Raw genomic sequence first — 13,880 nt, 5'->3', positions numbered from 1 at the left:
ACCACGCTTCTTTGGGTGACATGTTTTGGTGTGAGGTGTCCCTGCCCATGGCACGGGGGTTGGAACTAGATAATCTTAAGGTCCCTTCCAACCCTAACTATGCTATGATTCTATGACTCTACGATTCTTGTGCCTAGACAACTCACTATGTACCAAAGACAGTTTAGAACAATGGCAAGAAAGCCTGATACCAAAACATCGACAATACTATCTCGGGTATGGGCTGTGTCACTTTGAGTTGATTGGTAAAGTCATGTGAAGGTTAAAACTTCATGAATTATACGCTCTGTGGAACAATTTGGTCTTTATTTTACATACAACCAAGCAGTCAACAAAAAATCCTTCTTGCTAAAGTGAGGAAAAATGTCCTCATTTAGCTGTAGCACTTTGCTGTATCCACAAAGCACTGTCAACATTACTACTTTGGGTTCCCCCCAGATACTATTTGTTATTTTGAGCTTATGACTTTGGGGGTTTTAATATTAATTTAAGTCTCAGTACTAAGACCTGTGAGAAGCCGAAAATCCCATTTCTGGCAGTAAGAGCTGATGTAGTTTATGTTCCTGGTTAGTGATTAAAATAGAGCATTTTTCCATTATTTCTAGCAAAAAATGGAACAAAACCGGTAATGTTACTCATTGTCTTCACCACCAACCTCAACCCATCCATCAGTGCAATGTCCTTTTTTAGGAAAAAAAGTGTTTTTCAACAAAAATGTATAGAGAACCACGGATGGTGTTAAAGCACAAGACTTGGGTACACCTGGCAGTTCTGAGAACACCATGACTATCACTGCTCTAATTTACTGAAGTGATTGCTGACTGTATCAGCTATAAACTCCCTTAATTCCCACGGAATTGTCTGATTGCTGTCCATCTTCTGGACTGTAATGGAGACACTAAACCTATGTAAGAAAAATCTTGCAGAAGGGGGAGAAGGCAGAAAATTACAGGTCTCAACTATGCTTGGTCTGCAAATGAGTATCCCATAGTTCCTTCCACAAAGGAACCAGCTAAATATATGGTATGGCTGAGAAGAGGCATTGCTTAGACTCGAACACCAGTAACTGACTGTGCTTCTTTTTTAGGACGAGGAAGTTCGCAGAGAGCGTCAAAATCTGGGAGATCCAGTTCTTTAGATGGAGACCATCACGATGGATTCCACAGAGATGAAGCTTTCGGTGGAGGCCCTGCAGGAGGCAATAACCCTTCTCGAGGAGGAAGGAGTGGAAGTAACTGGGGAAGAGGACATAACATGAACTCTGCTCAATCAAGAAGAGGATCATCCAGGGGTGGTGGAAGGGGCCGATAGAAGAGGCTTTGACTGGGTCACACCCAGTCCTGCCTGGACAATATTTAAATGGATTGCTACTCTGGACTCATAAAGTAACCTGCAACAAACCTGGATTCTTTAACTGGGATAACTGAATGTGCATTAGCTCCTAACAAGACAGGGGTCTTTTCCTAGATCAGTCAACTTCTGCTAGCTGCAACACTGTAGCTGGCTTTCTGGTTTGTCCTCTCCACCCTTGTTTTCCTCACCTTCTTTTACCTGCTTGGTTTTGTGAAGAGCTGGAATTTTTTTAAGTGATATGAGGCATGGAGCACCTCCACAGATTTCAGTTCACCTCCAGACAGAAACCTGTTCCTATGTGTACAGTTTGTCAGAAGAGTTACGTTGGTTTTGTATGAATACAGAATGTAATTTGTGCAAAAATTAACATAAAATCAACCCAGCGTGTGATTCTTTACTCACCTATCACTATAAAGAGGGCTGTCTTTAGGCAGACTTGTGTATCAGATGGAGCAACAGAACTGCCTCCTGAAACCTCAGCTGTCTGAAATACTCATAGCTGCATGATTCCTAGGTTTTTTGTTTATGATGCACAGAGAGCTTTCATTTTCACCTTTAGCCACAGCTGTCTACTGATTATAAGTGGTGCTGACGTTAACATTCCAAACCATGGGAAACCACCGCTGCTTGCTAGTCTGCCATCCTGAAAGAGAAAAACGTGGAACACTGCTTAGAAAAAGCTGTCATAGACATAGTGTGAGTTACATCCTGGACTACCAGCAAGACAGACATCATGACAGACGTTGTCATTCTGTGCTTCAGCTGGGCAAGTCAAATATCTTTGTTCAAAACAGCATCGGGTTATAGAAGCTGAGGAAGAAAGTTTAGCAGATTGATTAATATGGATGCACACGCTTTACAATGGCTGTAGGAGGCACTGCTTAAAGATAGCTGGTTTCAGTAGGGTCTGGTATGTTCAAACCTCAACAGCTGATCGCTTTCTAATCGCTTTTTAAATATAGTTTTCTTTAGGATATAGCTTCCCAGTTTTATGAGCAGAGGGAAATGATGAGGAAGGGTTATTCCCATTTCCCACATTTCACAATAAAGCTGTTTACGCCCATGAATTTGTTTCCCCATAAATCATTCATATTAATCATCTCCAGTCACCAAGTTATCAAAAGGCTCCTTTAATACCTAAAGCCTCAATGAAAATTTCACCACAGAAGTATGTATTCTAAAGCCAGGAAGGTCCCACATTAAAAGCATGGGATATAATGTATAATGAACAATACTACCAGGCATCCATCCCCCCTGCCCTGACTTTTATGTTTTAATATTCAGGATAATATGGTTTTGTACTTCTATAGCTGTCAAGGCTACTGCAACAACATAGTGAAACACGGCAGCTATTTTATCTGACGTCTCAGTCAGATTTACCAAAGACCTGATGACCTCTCTTATTGGAAGAGATCAAAACACGGGTTAACACTTATCTGCTCTTCTCTTGCTTCAATCAGTCACAGACAGCATTTTCTTTCTTAGTTTTGTAGTATATAAAATGGCATTTGAAAGTTACAGTATTTAACTGATCATTAGCCTATAAAATCCTTGTCATGTGGCTCTAGAGACAACGATTTTAAAGGAATTAACTGGGGAACAGCTGATAGAACACAGTTTCTTCTTTGAGGGCTAAAAATGGAACTGCTTTTTAACCTGTACTTGAAGAAAGGCTTTGGTCACTTTTGGTATACATCAGTGAGTTAGGATCTATTCTGAAGTTTTGATGATAAATATCAGTATTTTGATAGCAAAGTGGAAAGCGTGCCCTCTCTTTAACAAGCCCTATATATTTTTAAGGGGCTGAAAGTTATTTTTATGTAATAGTTAGAGTATGATTTAGAGGATGAGCTTTAGTCCTCAATTAAACTACAGTCCTCTACCAAAACAAGAGTGCACCCAACAGCAAACCCAGCTGTTTCTGTCTAGACAAAAGGGAGTATGCTTGGGTTTCCTCTGATGTTTCCTGAACTCTTTAAACCACTGTGGTACTTGGTGTTGAGTGAAATTCCTTATCAAGGGGCAGCTTTTTTAATTAAATTTTGAAATATTCCACTAGCATGGAATATGCACAAAATGTTTAAGAAAAATGGAAAATGAGCTAGCTTTTGTGTAAAATCTTAGAAGGTGACAGCATGGCAGGAGAGACACAAGTGTCCCAGTCCATGGTCCTGTGACCACTGTTGCTGGGAAATGGGTAAGATTACTTAATGGGAATATACTGCTGTACTCTTTGGGTCAAGTCCTTTTACCAGAATGTGGAATCCTTATCCTCTACCTGCTAGTTTACAGCTCCGCCTTCTCTTGGATTGGTTTAGTATGTTAGTGCTGTTAGGAATAAACTAATTCTCTATACTATAGAAGTTGTAAAAATGAGAGAACCAATTTAACTCTGTTCAGATAGCTCTGATCTACGTTTTTATGGGAAAAGAGTGACCATTAGTGGAATGTCTGTATTGAAATCTGGTACACAATTGGTTTTATTGAAGTAATCTCTGTACATTTAGGTACCCCCATTTAACAGTTTCAGCTTAATTCAGAGTATTAACTGAATACACTAAAGTCTAAGTAGTGATATCAGGTAAATATTACATTGTTTAGCTTTATTTTGTGTATAAGGCACAAGTAGTGAGATACTCGGGCTCTGAGCAGGTTAGGCCTGGTATTCCCCTTTACGTGCAGTAGTACAGTACACAGCCCAGCTGAAGCACCAGGCTCCCAGCAGGGACTGTCAGCCCAAATTCAGCACCTTCCTAAGGCTGCTTAGCTTCTGCATTGAAACTGAGCTGTGCTGGCTGACAAAAGCCCTCATTACCAGCAAGTCTTATTTCTCAAGGTCACGCTGTGGCAAGTAAGCAATTCCTGCCTAAATTGAGAAATCGAAATACATATATATATATATATGTGTATTAAGTTCTAAGAGCTGAAGCTACCCTTGTAAAGCCCAACTGTTACAGCAGCTGTAAGGCAGCAGCAACACCTTCAAAGACTTAAGGCTCTTACCTAAGATTAGCACCTGCCATCCTATCACTGTCATGCACCAAGACCTTAAGGTTATGGCAGTCTTTGTGACCCATAGCCCCAGGAAGGTTTGTTCCACTGACTGGATGGTATTTTAAAGAGTGGGGTTTTAGAAAGGAAAGCAGTTCAGTAGAAATTGTATTCGTATTTACCACTGGTCTGATGTGGCCGATGCCTGTACCACTCAGCAACTGAACCACGTTCAGAGTGTAGGGGTCAGCACAGTAATGAGTTAATAGCAGTTAACTGTTTTGAACGTTGACCCTGACACTTGACCAGATTTCACTAAGCTGTCCCCACATTTCAACACCAGGCAGCCCTGCAGCCTCAGCTGTAAGACACTTGCTTTTCATGTCATGGGCAGGTCAATCCTTATGTTTCACTGGCTCCGTAATCTCACTCACGTTTTGAAGTAGGCTGCAGCAGCCACATGGTCCTAGACTGGAGGCAGGGAAGTGGGATGCTGGCAGCTCCTACCCGAACCGGAGAGGCTCCAGACCACGGCTATGGAGCTGCCTTTGCAGTAAGGCAGAATCCTGTGCTCAGCTGGCACCAAGCCCGTCCCACCTGAGCACAGACAACGCGTTCAGAGTCCCCGGTGCCGCTCGCGGGTGCCAGCCCCTGTTCTTCTGGGTCAAGAACTGGCGAGGAAAGCCCAGCAGCAAAGCCAAGGAGGTGAAGGAAGCGGCGTGCAGACGGCGCCATCCTCATCCCCGTCTCGGAGAGGCGCCTCCGTGCTCCGCCGAGCGCGAGTCTCTCAGTTCCTCCGTCCGAGTCCCGGCGGGCTGCGGCGCGGGGCTCACACCGGCAGCGCTTTGCCCCCGCGCCGCACCGCAGCGAACAGGAGGCCGCCGAGGCGGCCGAGGCCGGCGGCGCCCCCGGGCAGCGCGGCCAGGAGCGCGGCGGCGGCGGCGCCCAGCTGGGCCGCGGCGCCCAGCGCCGTCAGGAGGGTGCTGCGCAGCGCCAGCGCCGCGTAGAGGGTGCCGCCGAGGGCGCCCAGGTAGAGCAGGGAGCCGCGGCTAGGCTCCCGCAGCAGGCGGGCGGGCCCGCGCAGGAGGGCGGCGGCGCCCAGGGCGCAGAGCGAGCCGAGCGACCAGAGCAGCGCGAACTTGCGGGCGCGGAGAAGCAGCAGCGGCACGTACAGCGCGGCCAGCCCGAAGCAGAGCGCGGCCAGCAGCAGGCACAGCCCGCTCCCCGCCAGCCGCTGCCAGCGCGACAGCCCCGGCAGGCAGGGGTCCGCCTCGGCGGCCCATGGCCAGCCCGAGCCCGGCCCGGCCGCCGCAGGTGGGGCGCCGCGGCCCGGCGAGAAGGGGTTCACCGGGCCCAGCCAGGCCCCCAGGCCGCCACTCCCCACTGCCTCCTCCTGCGAGCAGCCGGCGGGAGGCGGCGCAGGGCCCGCGTTGGCCGTGGCCTTTGACTGCGCCAGGTACTCCTGCAGCTGCCGGCCCAGGTCCGCCATGGCGAGGCCCGGCACCGCTCCACGGCGCTACGGCGACCAGCCTAACCGCCCCGCGGCCATCTTGCGGAGCAGCTGCATCCGGGTTACCGGGGCGGCGCGCGTGCGCGGAAGGCTGAGGCGGCGGGGGCGCGCCCTCGGGTCCCTCAGTGCCGGCGGCGCGGGGCTGGGCTGGGCTGCGGGAGGTGGCCGCTGCTTTTGGGCAGGTGCGGCCGGTGAAGGAGGTGTCCTTTAAAAGAGACGTCTGAGAGAAGGAGTGGTGGGGTTCGCCGGGCAGGGGGTGCTGGGACTGGGGCGGGTACGTACATACATGCATACATACATGCATACATACATACAGGTAGAGCCCTCAGCCGCTCCGCATGGAGCCACTGGAAGAGCTTGGCAGCTGTGACCTGCAGCACCTCATGGTCTCTTCAGCAGGGAAGAAGATGGCGTCACGTTCAAAACGTAGATGGGTAAGAGGAAGGTGGTATCTGAGGTTGATGGAGCCCACAGGCTGCTCCGTGGGACACAGCAGTCCCGGAGGCCGAGCACTGCCCAGCGCCGTGTTCCCCCAAGGTTGGCACCTGCAGTCTTCTCACGTCTAACCCTAGGTCTCTGCCTCTCTGAAGGAGAGCTGCAAGAGCAGAGACATTACATGTAGGAACCATCCCAGTGGGGCTGGAGACTTCGAGAATGACCAAGAGCTTGTCTTGTACCCCTGTGTGCTCAGCCAAACCTGTTAACTCATTGGCTGTTCATTAATAACACTAACTACTATTCTGTCCTCAACCAACTGTTACACCAAAATAAGAACGTCCAATTCTTCACCCTGGTTTAAAAAAGTAATAAATAAAAACATCAAATGCTAATTTAACCTTTATGATTCTAAATGTTCACTGCAGGGCTGAAAAAAATGAGTTGTTTGGACAGCAGGAAACAGCCAGCACAGTTTCCATCATCAGTGTGCAGCACTATCCATAGCAATGGTGAGTCACAGTGTATTCGGCTGCCTCACAAGATGCAGATAAAGTCTGAAATCGCTGTTGGCCACGAGCTGCCTGCCCCATTTGGGGGATCAATTTAGCATTGGTACATTGATACAAGTCAGAGGGCATAGCACTCTCTACGTGCTCAGGACAAAGTTTAATGGTTGGCAAGACTGGATTGGATCATAGAATGGTTTGGGTTAGAAGGAATCTTAACGCTCATCCAGTTCCAACCCCCTGCCACGGACAGGGACACCTTTCACTAGAGCGGGTTGTTCCAAGCCCCTGTGTCCAACTTGGCCTTGAACACTGCCAGGGATGGGGCAGCCACAGCTTCTCTAGGCACCCTGTGCCAGTGCCTCAGCACCCTTGCAGGGAAGAGCTTCTGCCTAATTTGGGGTGTGGGGTGTTGTGTCATAAAAATGACTTCTCATGAAGACAGACTGTGTATTTAAAAGATGAAAATGTCTTAAAGCTGCTATAACAGCAACATTTTACAGGGTAAACTGAGTTACAATTAAGCAGCTACTGGAAAGACCATGAAAAGGGGCCACTGGAGTTTATAAAATAAAGATTTGCCATGCCTCCTTGCTTTTGTATTTAATTAGATCTGTGTTCTTTAGTTATAATTATTCTGATCCAGTTAAATTACTGTGGTTAATTAGAAAAGTATACCTGTTTTTTTGGCTTGCAGGAGAGGTAATGCCAGTAAAGCACAGAAATAAATGCTATTTTGAGGTAAAGTACTTCAGCTGAAGTAACCCATCCAGCTGTCATGAAATGAATGAACCAGCGTGGCCTTCCAACATAGCAGCAACATTAAGTTTGTAGCAAGAGCTGAAATAATCCCATCTTTCTGTCCCTTTTGCCACGTTTTCTGTCCCCTTTTGCTTATCACCGTAAGTAGTGCCTTGACGTAACACACCCATCTTCCTTTCTGTCCCAGCTTTCCTGCAAAAGTGTCCTTCTTCCAGGTGTGGTGGTACAATTGCTAAAGATTTGAGGGGGCTGAGTAAGAATTTTATCCTAACTAAAAGCTAACAGTCTGTGATGGTTGCCAACTCCCACTTCTGAACTAAGGTAAGGCTGAGTGCCACTCCCACAGGCTCCACCACCAAGAGCCATCAGTCCACAGTCTCATGTCATTTACTGTTTGATTCTTAGGATTGTGGCCATTAGAAGCTACTGAAGGAGTCCAGCCCTGCCAGGGTGGAGACCTGACTTTCTTAGTATCAAAATTATTGCTTTTCCTCACCTTTTTCTTTTCTGAAACAGAATATATGTTGGGTCCCTACCATCAACTTGGCAGAGAACAGGAAAGCAAACAGGGAGATGCTGCCCAAATGTTCTCTCACTATGATCATAGTTACTAATGCCTCTTATACACCTGGAGTCCTCAGATCTCCAACACAGATTAGTAATCACAGGATATGTTTAACAAAAAGGGTCCTCATTAATAAAATTGTAATATGCACCCAGTGTTTATGAACCACATCGCCTTGATTAGAAATATCTTTTAATTTACACTAAACAATAATAGGAAATTACTGAAGCTGTAAAAATCCAGTGCACTGATCAAACAATAAAAAAAGAAACCATCACAGAAATTGATGCCACCCATCACCAAGCCTTCTGAGAGTCGAGGACAAGTTTCTCCATCTCCATCTCTTCACCAAAAAAAGCATTCACATCTACATTTCTGCTGAAGAAAACAGAATCACATGGAAAATTTCCAAATCAGGCAGAGGGATTTGGAAGAAACAAATAACTTGAGCCACTGGGAAAAGGCTTTTCAGGTTCTTTGGCTCTCACAATACAGGCACCCTTGCCAACACACGTGAAACAAACCAAAAGGATGACACTGATCTCCAGTCTGAATGCACCTATGGGTGACACAGCACTGGAATACCCTGTATCCACAACTCCCCTCACTCAGCCAGGAGCAAGACTGGTCCAGAGGGCTAAGACACAGTACAAGTTCCCAGGTTTTCCTGTTCAGATAAAGGGGTTGAGTGTTAACCTTAATACTGGAAGCTGCGTTTAGTCTGAATGTCGTCAAGGATCTGCTGTAATTCCTCATCTTCAAACCGGCCCTCCAGGCTGCAAGATAAGAACAATGAGGATATATTAAAGCTTTCAGAAATAATCTCATCCACTAGATTAATTTCAGACAGCCATAATTCTGTCCCATCAGTCTCAACACCATCATCACCCACCTGTATGGTACCACCAGAACCCACCTACAATGTTACTGTACAACTACCACTCTAACCCCTATGCAGTGCCTCCACTCTAAGTGACAGAACTCCATCCTGCCAAGAACCTTCTCCTGAATGATTTCAAAACATTTCATCAAAAAGGCAAGGCAGGTGCAGGTTTAAACAGACTCTAAATGAAGTTGTTGTAGCCACATGCTCATAAATCCGATTTCGCTATGAAATCTACAGTGTGTGAGGAAGAAACTGTAGTTCAGCTGAATGTTCTCTTCCCTCCTCTATCTCAGGCCATGAGGCAGTAAATCAAATACGAAGAAATTACTGCTTGTACATCATCCACAAAGTTCATAGGAGCACTGTCATTTGCTCCAATGGAAGAAAAAGAACCCCACAGAACAAAACCCCAACAAACACAACCACAGCTGGGTGGGCTAAGACCCTCAATTTAACCTGTTTACACTTAATCTGGTAAAAATTGTCTGAAGTGCATTAGGGACACTTACAAACAGTGCCTCATGGTCATATCAATGGGCAGGTGAAGAAAGACCAAGACCAGAAGTGTTTCCATCAACAGAGCTGGACTGCAGGGAGGACATCTGCCCATAGCTGGCTTTAGGTCATGGAAAAAGTACCAAGCAGTCTTTTTATGATACATAAACGCTTACCTAGGAATCAAAGCTTTTGCCTCCTCAGCTGTCTCTGGACACAGGTTAGCCAAACATGCCAATTCAAATTTATGGAGCTTTTTCTGGAGCAGCAAACTGTAAGGAAAGACAACAACTTGGTGAAATTAAAGGAAAGAAAGAAATACAAAAGGGCATAAACTAAACCAGATAGAACTATTTTCTTCATTCTGCTTTTGGCACTGAAGCCAATGATTTTTTCAGGAGGAAAGACTCATTACATAATTGCATAGATTAAAAAAACAGTCACATCTGTTCACTTCCCCTCTATCACTCCACAAAGTCCACAAAATCCTCCTGTTTAATGCAACCAGCTGTCATATAAATATTGGAAACAAAGCCATTCAGGAGGCTTGGCCTAGACAAAGCACAGTGCTCCATGAAGAACTACAATTTCTGTCCTCTTCAGAAAGACAAGATTCAGAATTATAGTACAAATCAAGAAACACCACTGAACTGTACTTACCTAAAGCAGCATCAGTAATATACAGCAAATTCTCCAGTATACTCCTACACCCTAACTCTTCCACTCACCTACGCACGCTGGCAATGGTTTCCCGGTTTTTGAAGCGGCTGAAGCGCGCTGTGTAGTTCAGGGTCTTCATGAAGACTTCTGAAAGCTCCTGCTCATCTTCTGCACTCTCATTCTGTTGCTTACGATGCTCAAGCAGCATATGTACTTCTGAATTTAGAAGAGTTTCCGCAGTTTCAAATTCTACATTTGAATGAGTGAACACCAGCAAGAAAGGAAAAGGCAAAGCATGGATGAAAAAGTCCATTTACAGAGGTTTTATGTGTAAGTTTAGCTTTGGGCAATAAAGAAATGAATAGTGTGTTTCAGGGTTAATTGTGCAAGCCCTTTCACCTGTGATTGGGCAGCAATACTGAAAATGCTGGTAAAAATTACACCACTTTGAGTAACAATCCAATGTGTTTGTCTTTTTGACCATTTTACATTTGCAGCCAGAACCTTCTGATTTGTCACATTTTTGCAATGCTTTTTTCTTTCACCTGCTTTTGGCAGAACTTAAGTGAAATATGACTTGTTTTAGAGAAAAGTAGTTACAACTGTAGTACCCCAAAAATTCAGAAGTGATGACTGCAACCTTTGGAAGCCTCTGAATTCTTAAAGTAAATGTGGATGCTGCTGAATGTATTAAAAAAGGGCTTCGTTTACCTCAAATGTTAACTGACCTGCTGAAATTCTATCATCAGAAAAAAAGTTGTAACCAATCTTAACAGATTCCCCCTTTTTAGCTCTCTTTTGTTCATTATTACTGTATTTATTGCAATAACAAGGTCTTTCAACACCAGCAGTATGAGCTGTTCAGAGACTGCATCCCGAGATGCCCTTCAGCACTGTTTTATAAAAGCAGTCAGATACAGGGCACAGTCAGATACTGGGGACCTTTCTTTCATACAGAGTGGTACAGTATCTTGGGCTGCACATGGGTAAGCTATAGATTTTAATGTAAAACATCCACAAAACCTGTCTTTCAGGGCTATGTTTTTGTTCATAACTAAAAACCAATGCAGCACGATGCCATTTTCTTTTTCCTTCTCCTCATCCAGAACTGCTCTGAGGTGTAAACACAGCTCTGGAATTTATACTAAGAAGTTTTCTGAAAAGCATACACAGCCTGTTAGTGCCCTCAGTTACAACACACGATCTGGGCAGCTGGTATCCTAAGATACTGCACTGTTCTTATGTCGGGAAACATCGATGAAAAAGTAATGGTTATATAAAAAAAAAAACAAGAGTCTTTTTGTTATACCCTGGTAGGGTTTTTGTTTTAATTTCTGTATGCATGCACAGCAGTCCACATGAGAACAGCCGTATCTTAGCAGATCACAGGGTTCTTCTTAATCCTAGAATAGTTTGGGTTGGAAGGGACCTTAAAGCTCATCCAGTTCCAACCTCTGCCACAGGCAGGGACACCTTCCACTAGAACAAGTTGCTCCAAGCCCCTGTGTCCAACCTGGCCTTGAACACTGCCAGGGATGGGGCAGCCACAGCTTCTCTGGGCACCCTGTGCCAGCGCCTAGGCACCCTCACAGGGAAGAACTTTGCCTAAGAGCTCATCTCAGTCTCTCCTCTGTCACTTTAAAGCCATTCCCCTTGTCCTGTCCCTACAGGCCCTTGTCCAAAGCCCCCCTACATGTTTCTTGTAGCCCCTGACGCACCGGAAGATGCTCTAAGGGCGGCGCGGCGGGGAGGGGAGCGCTCCTCCCCTCAGGGAAGCGAAGCGCGGGCTCCGCACGCCGCCCGCCCTCAGCCCTTCGCCAGCCCGCGGCGCGTACCTTTGGGGAAGACGAGCTGCGAGGCATCCTCCTCCACGTCCGCCGACCGCGGGTCGCCGCCGCCCGCCGCCATCGCCTCCGCCGCACCGGAAGCCCCGCCGCCCGCCAGAGGGAGCCGCTGCCCCGGAGCCACCCGGCGCTGACAGGAGGCGGGGCGGGCCTGGGCCGGGCTAGGCGGGAGGGAGGAGCGGTGCTGGGGGGGGGCGCAAGCCACGGTCTGAGGGCGCAGACTGTGTGTGTGGGAACCGCCCGACACCGGCTTTCACACGAGCAAACACGGAGAAGGCTCCTTCTGCTCGGTTCATCAGGAGATAGATGAAGAGTTCAAAACTGTGCCGGTCCCCTTCATGAGACTGTGCAGCAGCAGATGGGTCTTCACCGGGCTGGCTTCACACCACTAGTGAATCACAGAGATAGAGCCTGCTCCGTTCGGCTACCAGGGCATCCTCCAGCCACACAGCAAACTGTGACCTGAGGAAGTGTTAACTGTGTACCAGGCTTTCTGTCTAGCTCCCTGTGGTTAATATACCTCAGTCTGTATGGATATCATAAATCACGCACTTTGAAAAGCTGCTTTTACAGGCTATCCAGGAGCAATTTCCAGACCCCGGAAAGTCACAGGCAAGCTGAATATGGTAACAGCTCTCCCAACACTATGTCATCGAAACTGTGCAGGCAGAATAACTTACGAAGTAGTATTTTCCCTGGAGAGCTCACATGTAAGTGCCAAACCAGCCTAAGACTCCTCAAGTAATCATCTTATCAGACCTTACCATGTCATCCTGCACCCTTAAAGAAAGGTAAAAATAGACTGTTGGGGGATTTATGATGAAACCACCCCTGTTATCGTCAACTTGCATATGTGCCTAGGTGAATTGTTTCCTGCATGCTGGGAAAAGGAATGCATTAAACATAAACTGTAAGAACATAAAAGAATCAAGTAACAGATCTTTAACATTTGTTACCTGGATTAATAAGCATGGCAGGAAAACTGACTGAAAACTGGTTCGCCAAGTGCTACAAGCAGAAAGACATTCAGGAACATGGAATGAAAATATCTCAGGGAACATCTGGCAAGTTAAACGAATTCAATTTGGTTTACAGGAAAGCAAGGAAATTCGTGCCAGACTGATGAGAGTAGCATTTGAAATCACTTGGAATCCTCATGGCTTCTCATTCTATCTACTGAGAACCTCATGATTCTCAGAACAGCAGGTAGTTTGCAGAAGTTACTAATTTCCTCTTTCTTGTTTTGTGGGTGTGTCGTCTCCCCCCCCCCCCCCCCCCCCCCGGATTTGTTCTACGTAACTATACAAAACCAAACACAATTAAGAGAAAGGCAGATACTTGCAAGAGTTTGTAAGTACAGCTAAAGAAGCTATCATGAAAGGTAAAGGTTCATTATCACCAATAGGTTTGGTTAAGGTCTCAAGTGTCAAACAAGAAATAAATAAGAGCATTCCAACTTTAATAATAGCCCCCCCGAACCTAAAAAACACAGTAAATATTGTTCAGCTACTGCAACAAGCTAAGCTTAACAGAGTGTTTGATTTTTCTGTGTTATTTTTAAAATGCACTGGCTTCCTCCTCACTAATAATGACTGCTCCAGCATTTATCAATTCGATTGCAAAATGTGCATAAAGAAGGAAGATGAGCTAGGTTAAAATAAAGTGAATGACTATACGAAGATGCAGACATATTTACAGGTTGTATCCTAAAATGAACTGACTAAAAAAAGACTTGGCCAAATGTAATTTATCATGGAACAGAGCCTCTAGTATTCCATATTCCAGGACAAAAAGTACTGACTTGCTGGAGCCGCATTATTAGGTAGTGGATTGTTAGATACACCTACTATGGTAATTTCTACATTGCCAT

General features: G+C 46.0%; 2 protein-coding genes across 2 annotated transcripts; both read right to left on the bottom strand.

The window, feature by feature from the left end:
- Positions 1-289: 289 nt before the first annotated feature.
- LOC134172942 (vesicle transport protein SFT2C-like) lies at positions 290-5,901 on the bottom strand. Its single transcript, XM_062636577.1, has 2 exons — positions 4,779-5,901; positions 290-1,996 (listed from the first exon to the last, which is right to left on the bottom strand). The coding sequence occupies exon 1, from the start codon at positions 5,831-5,833 to the stop codon at positions 5,174-5,176; it is 660 nt and encodes a 219-aa protein (XP_062492561.1). The 5' UTR covers positions 5,834-5,901; the 3' UTR covers positions 290-1,996; positions 4,779-5,173.
- A 2,399-nt stretch (positions 5,902-8,300) lies between these two features.
- On the bottom strand, positions 8,301-12,160 carry POLR2D (RNA polymerase II subunit D). Its single transcript, XM_062636576.1, has 4 exons — positions 12,002-12,160; positions 10,235-10,415; positions 9,683-9,778; positions 8,301-8,901 (listed from the first exon to the last, which is right to left on the bottom strand). Exons 1-4 carry the CDS (start codon positions 12,072-12,074, stop codon positions 8,823-8,825), a joined length of 429 nt encoding a protein of 142 aa, XP_062492560.1. The 5' UTR covers positions 12,075-12,160; the 3' UTR covers positions 8,301-8,822.
- Positions 12,161-13,880: the final 1,720 nt, after the last annotated feature.

The sequence above is a fragment of the Pezoporus occidentalis genome, unplaced genomic scaffold (genome assembly GCF_034315485.1).
Source record: "Pezoporus occidentalis ecotype Australia unplaced genomic scaffold, CSIRO_AGI_Poc_V1 ctg482, whole genome shotgun sequence".
NCBI classification, from domain to species: domain Eukaryota; kingdom Metazoa; phylum Chordata; class Aves; order Psittaciformes; family Psittacidae; genus Pezoporus; species Pezoporus occidentalis.
The sequence above is the reverse complement of the archived record's forward strand: the minus strand, read 5'-3'. Positions and strand labels throughout refer to the sequence as shown.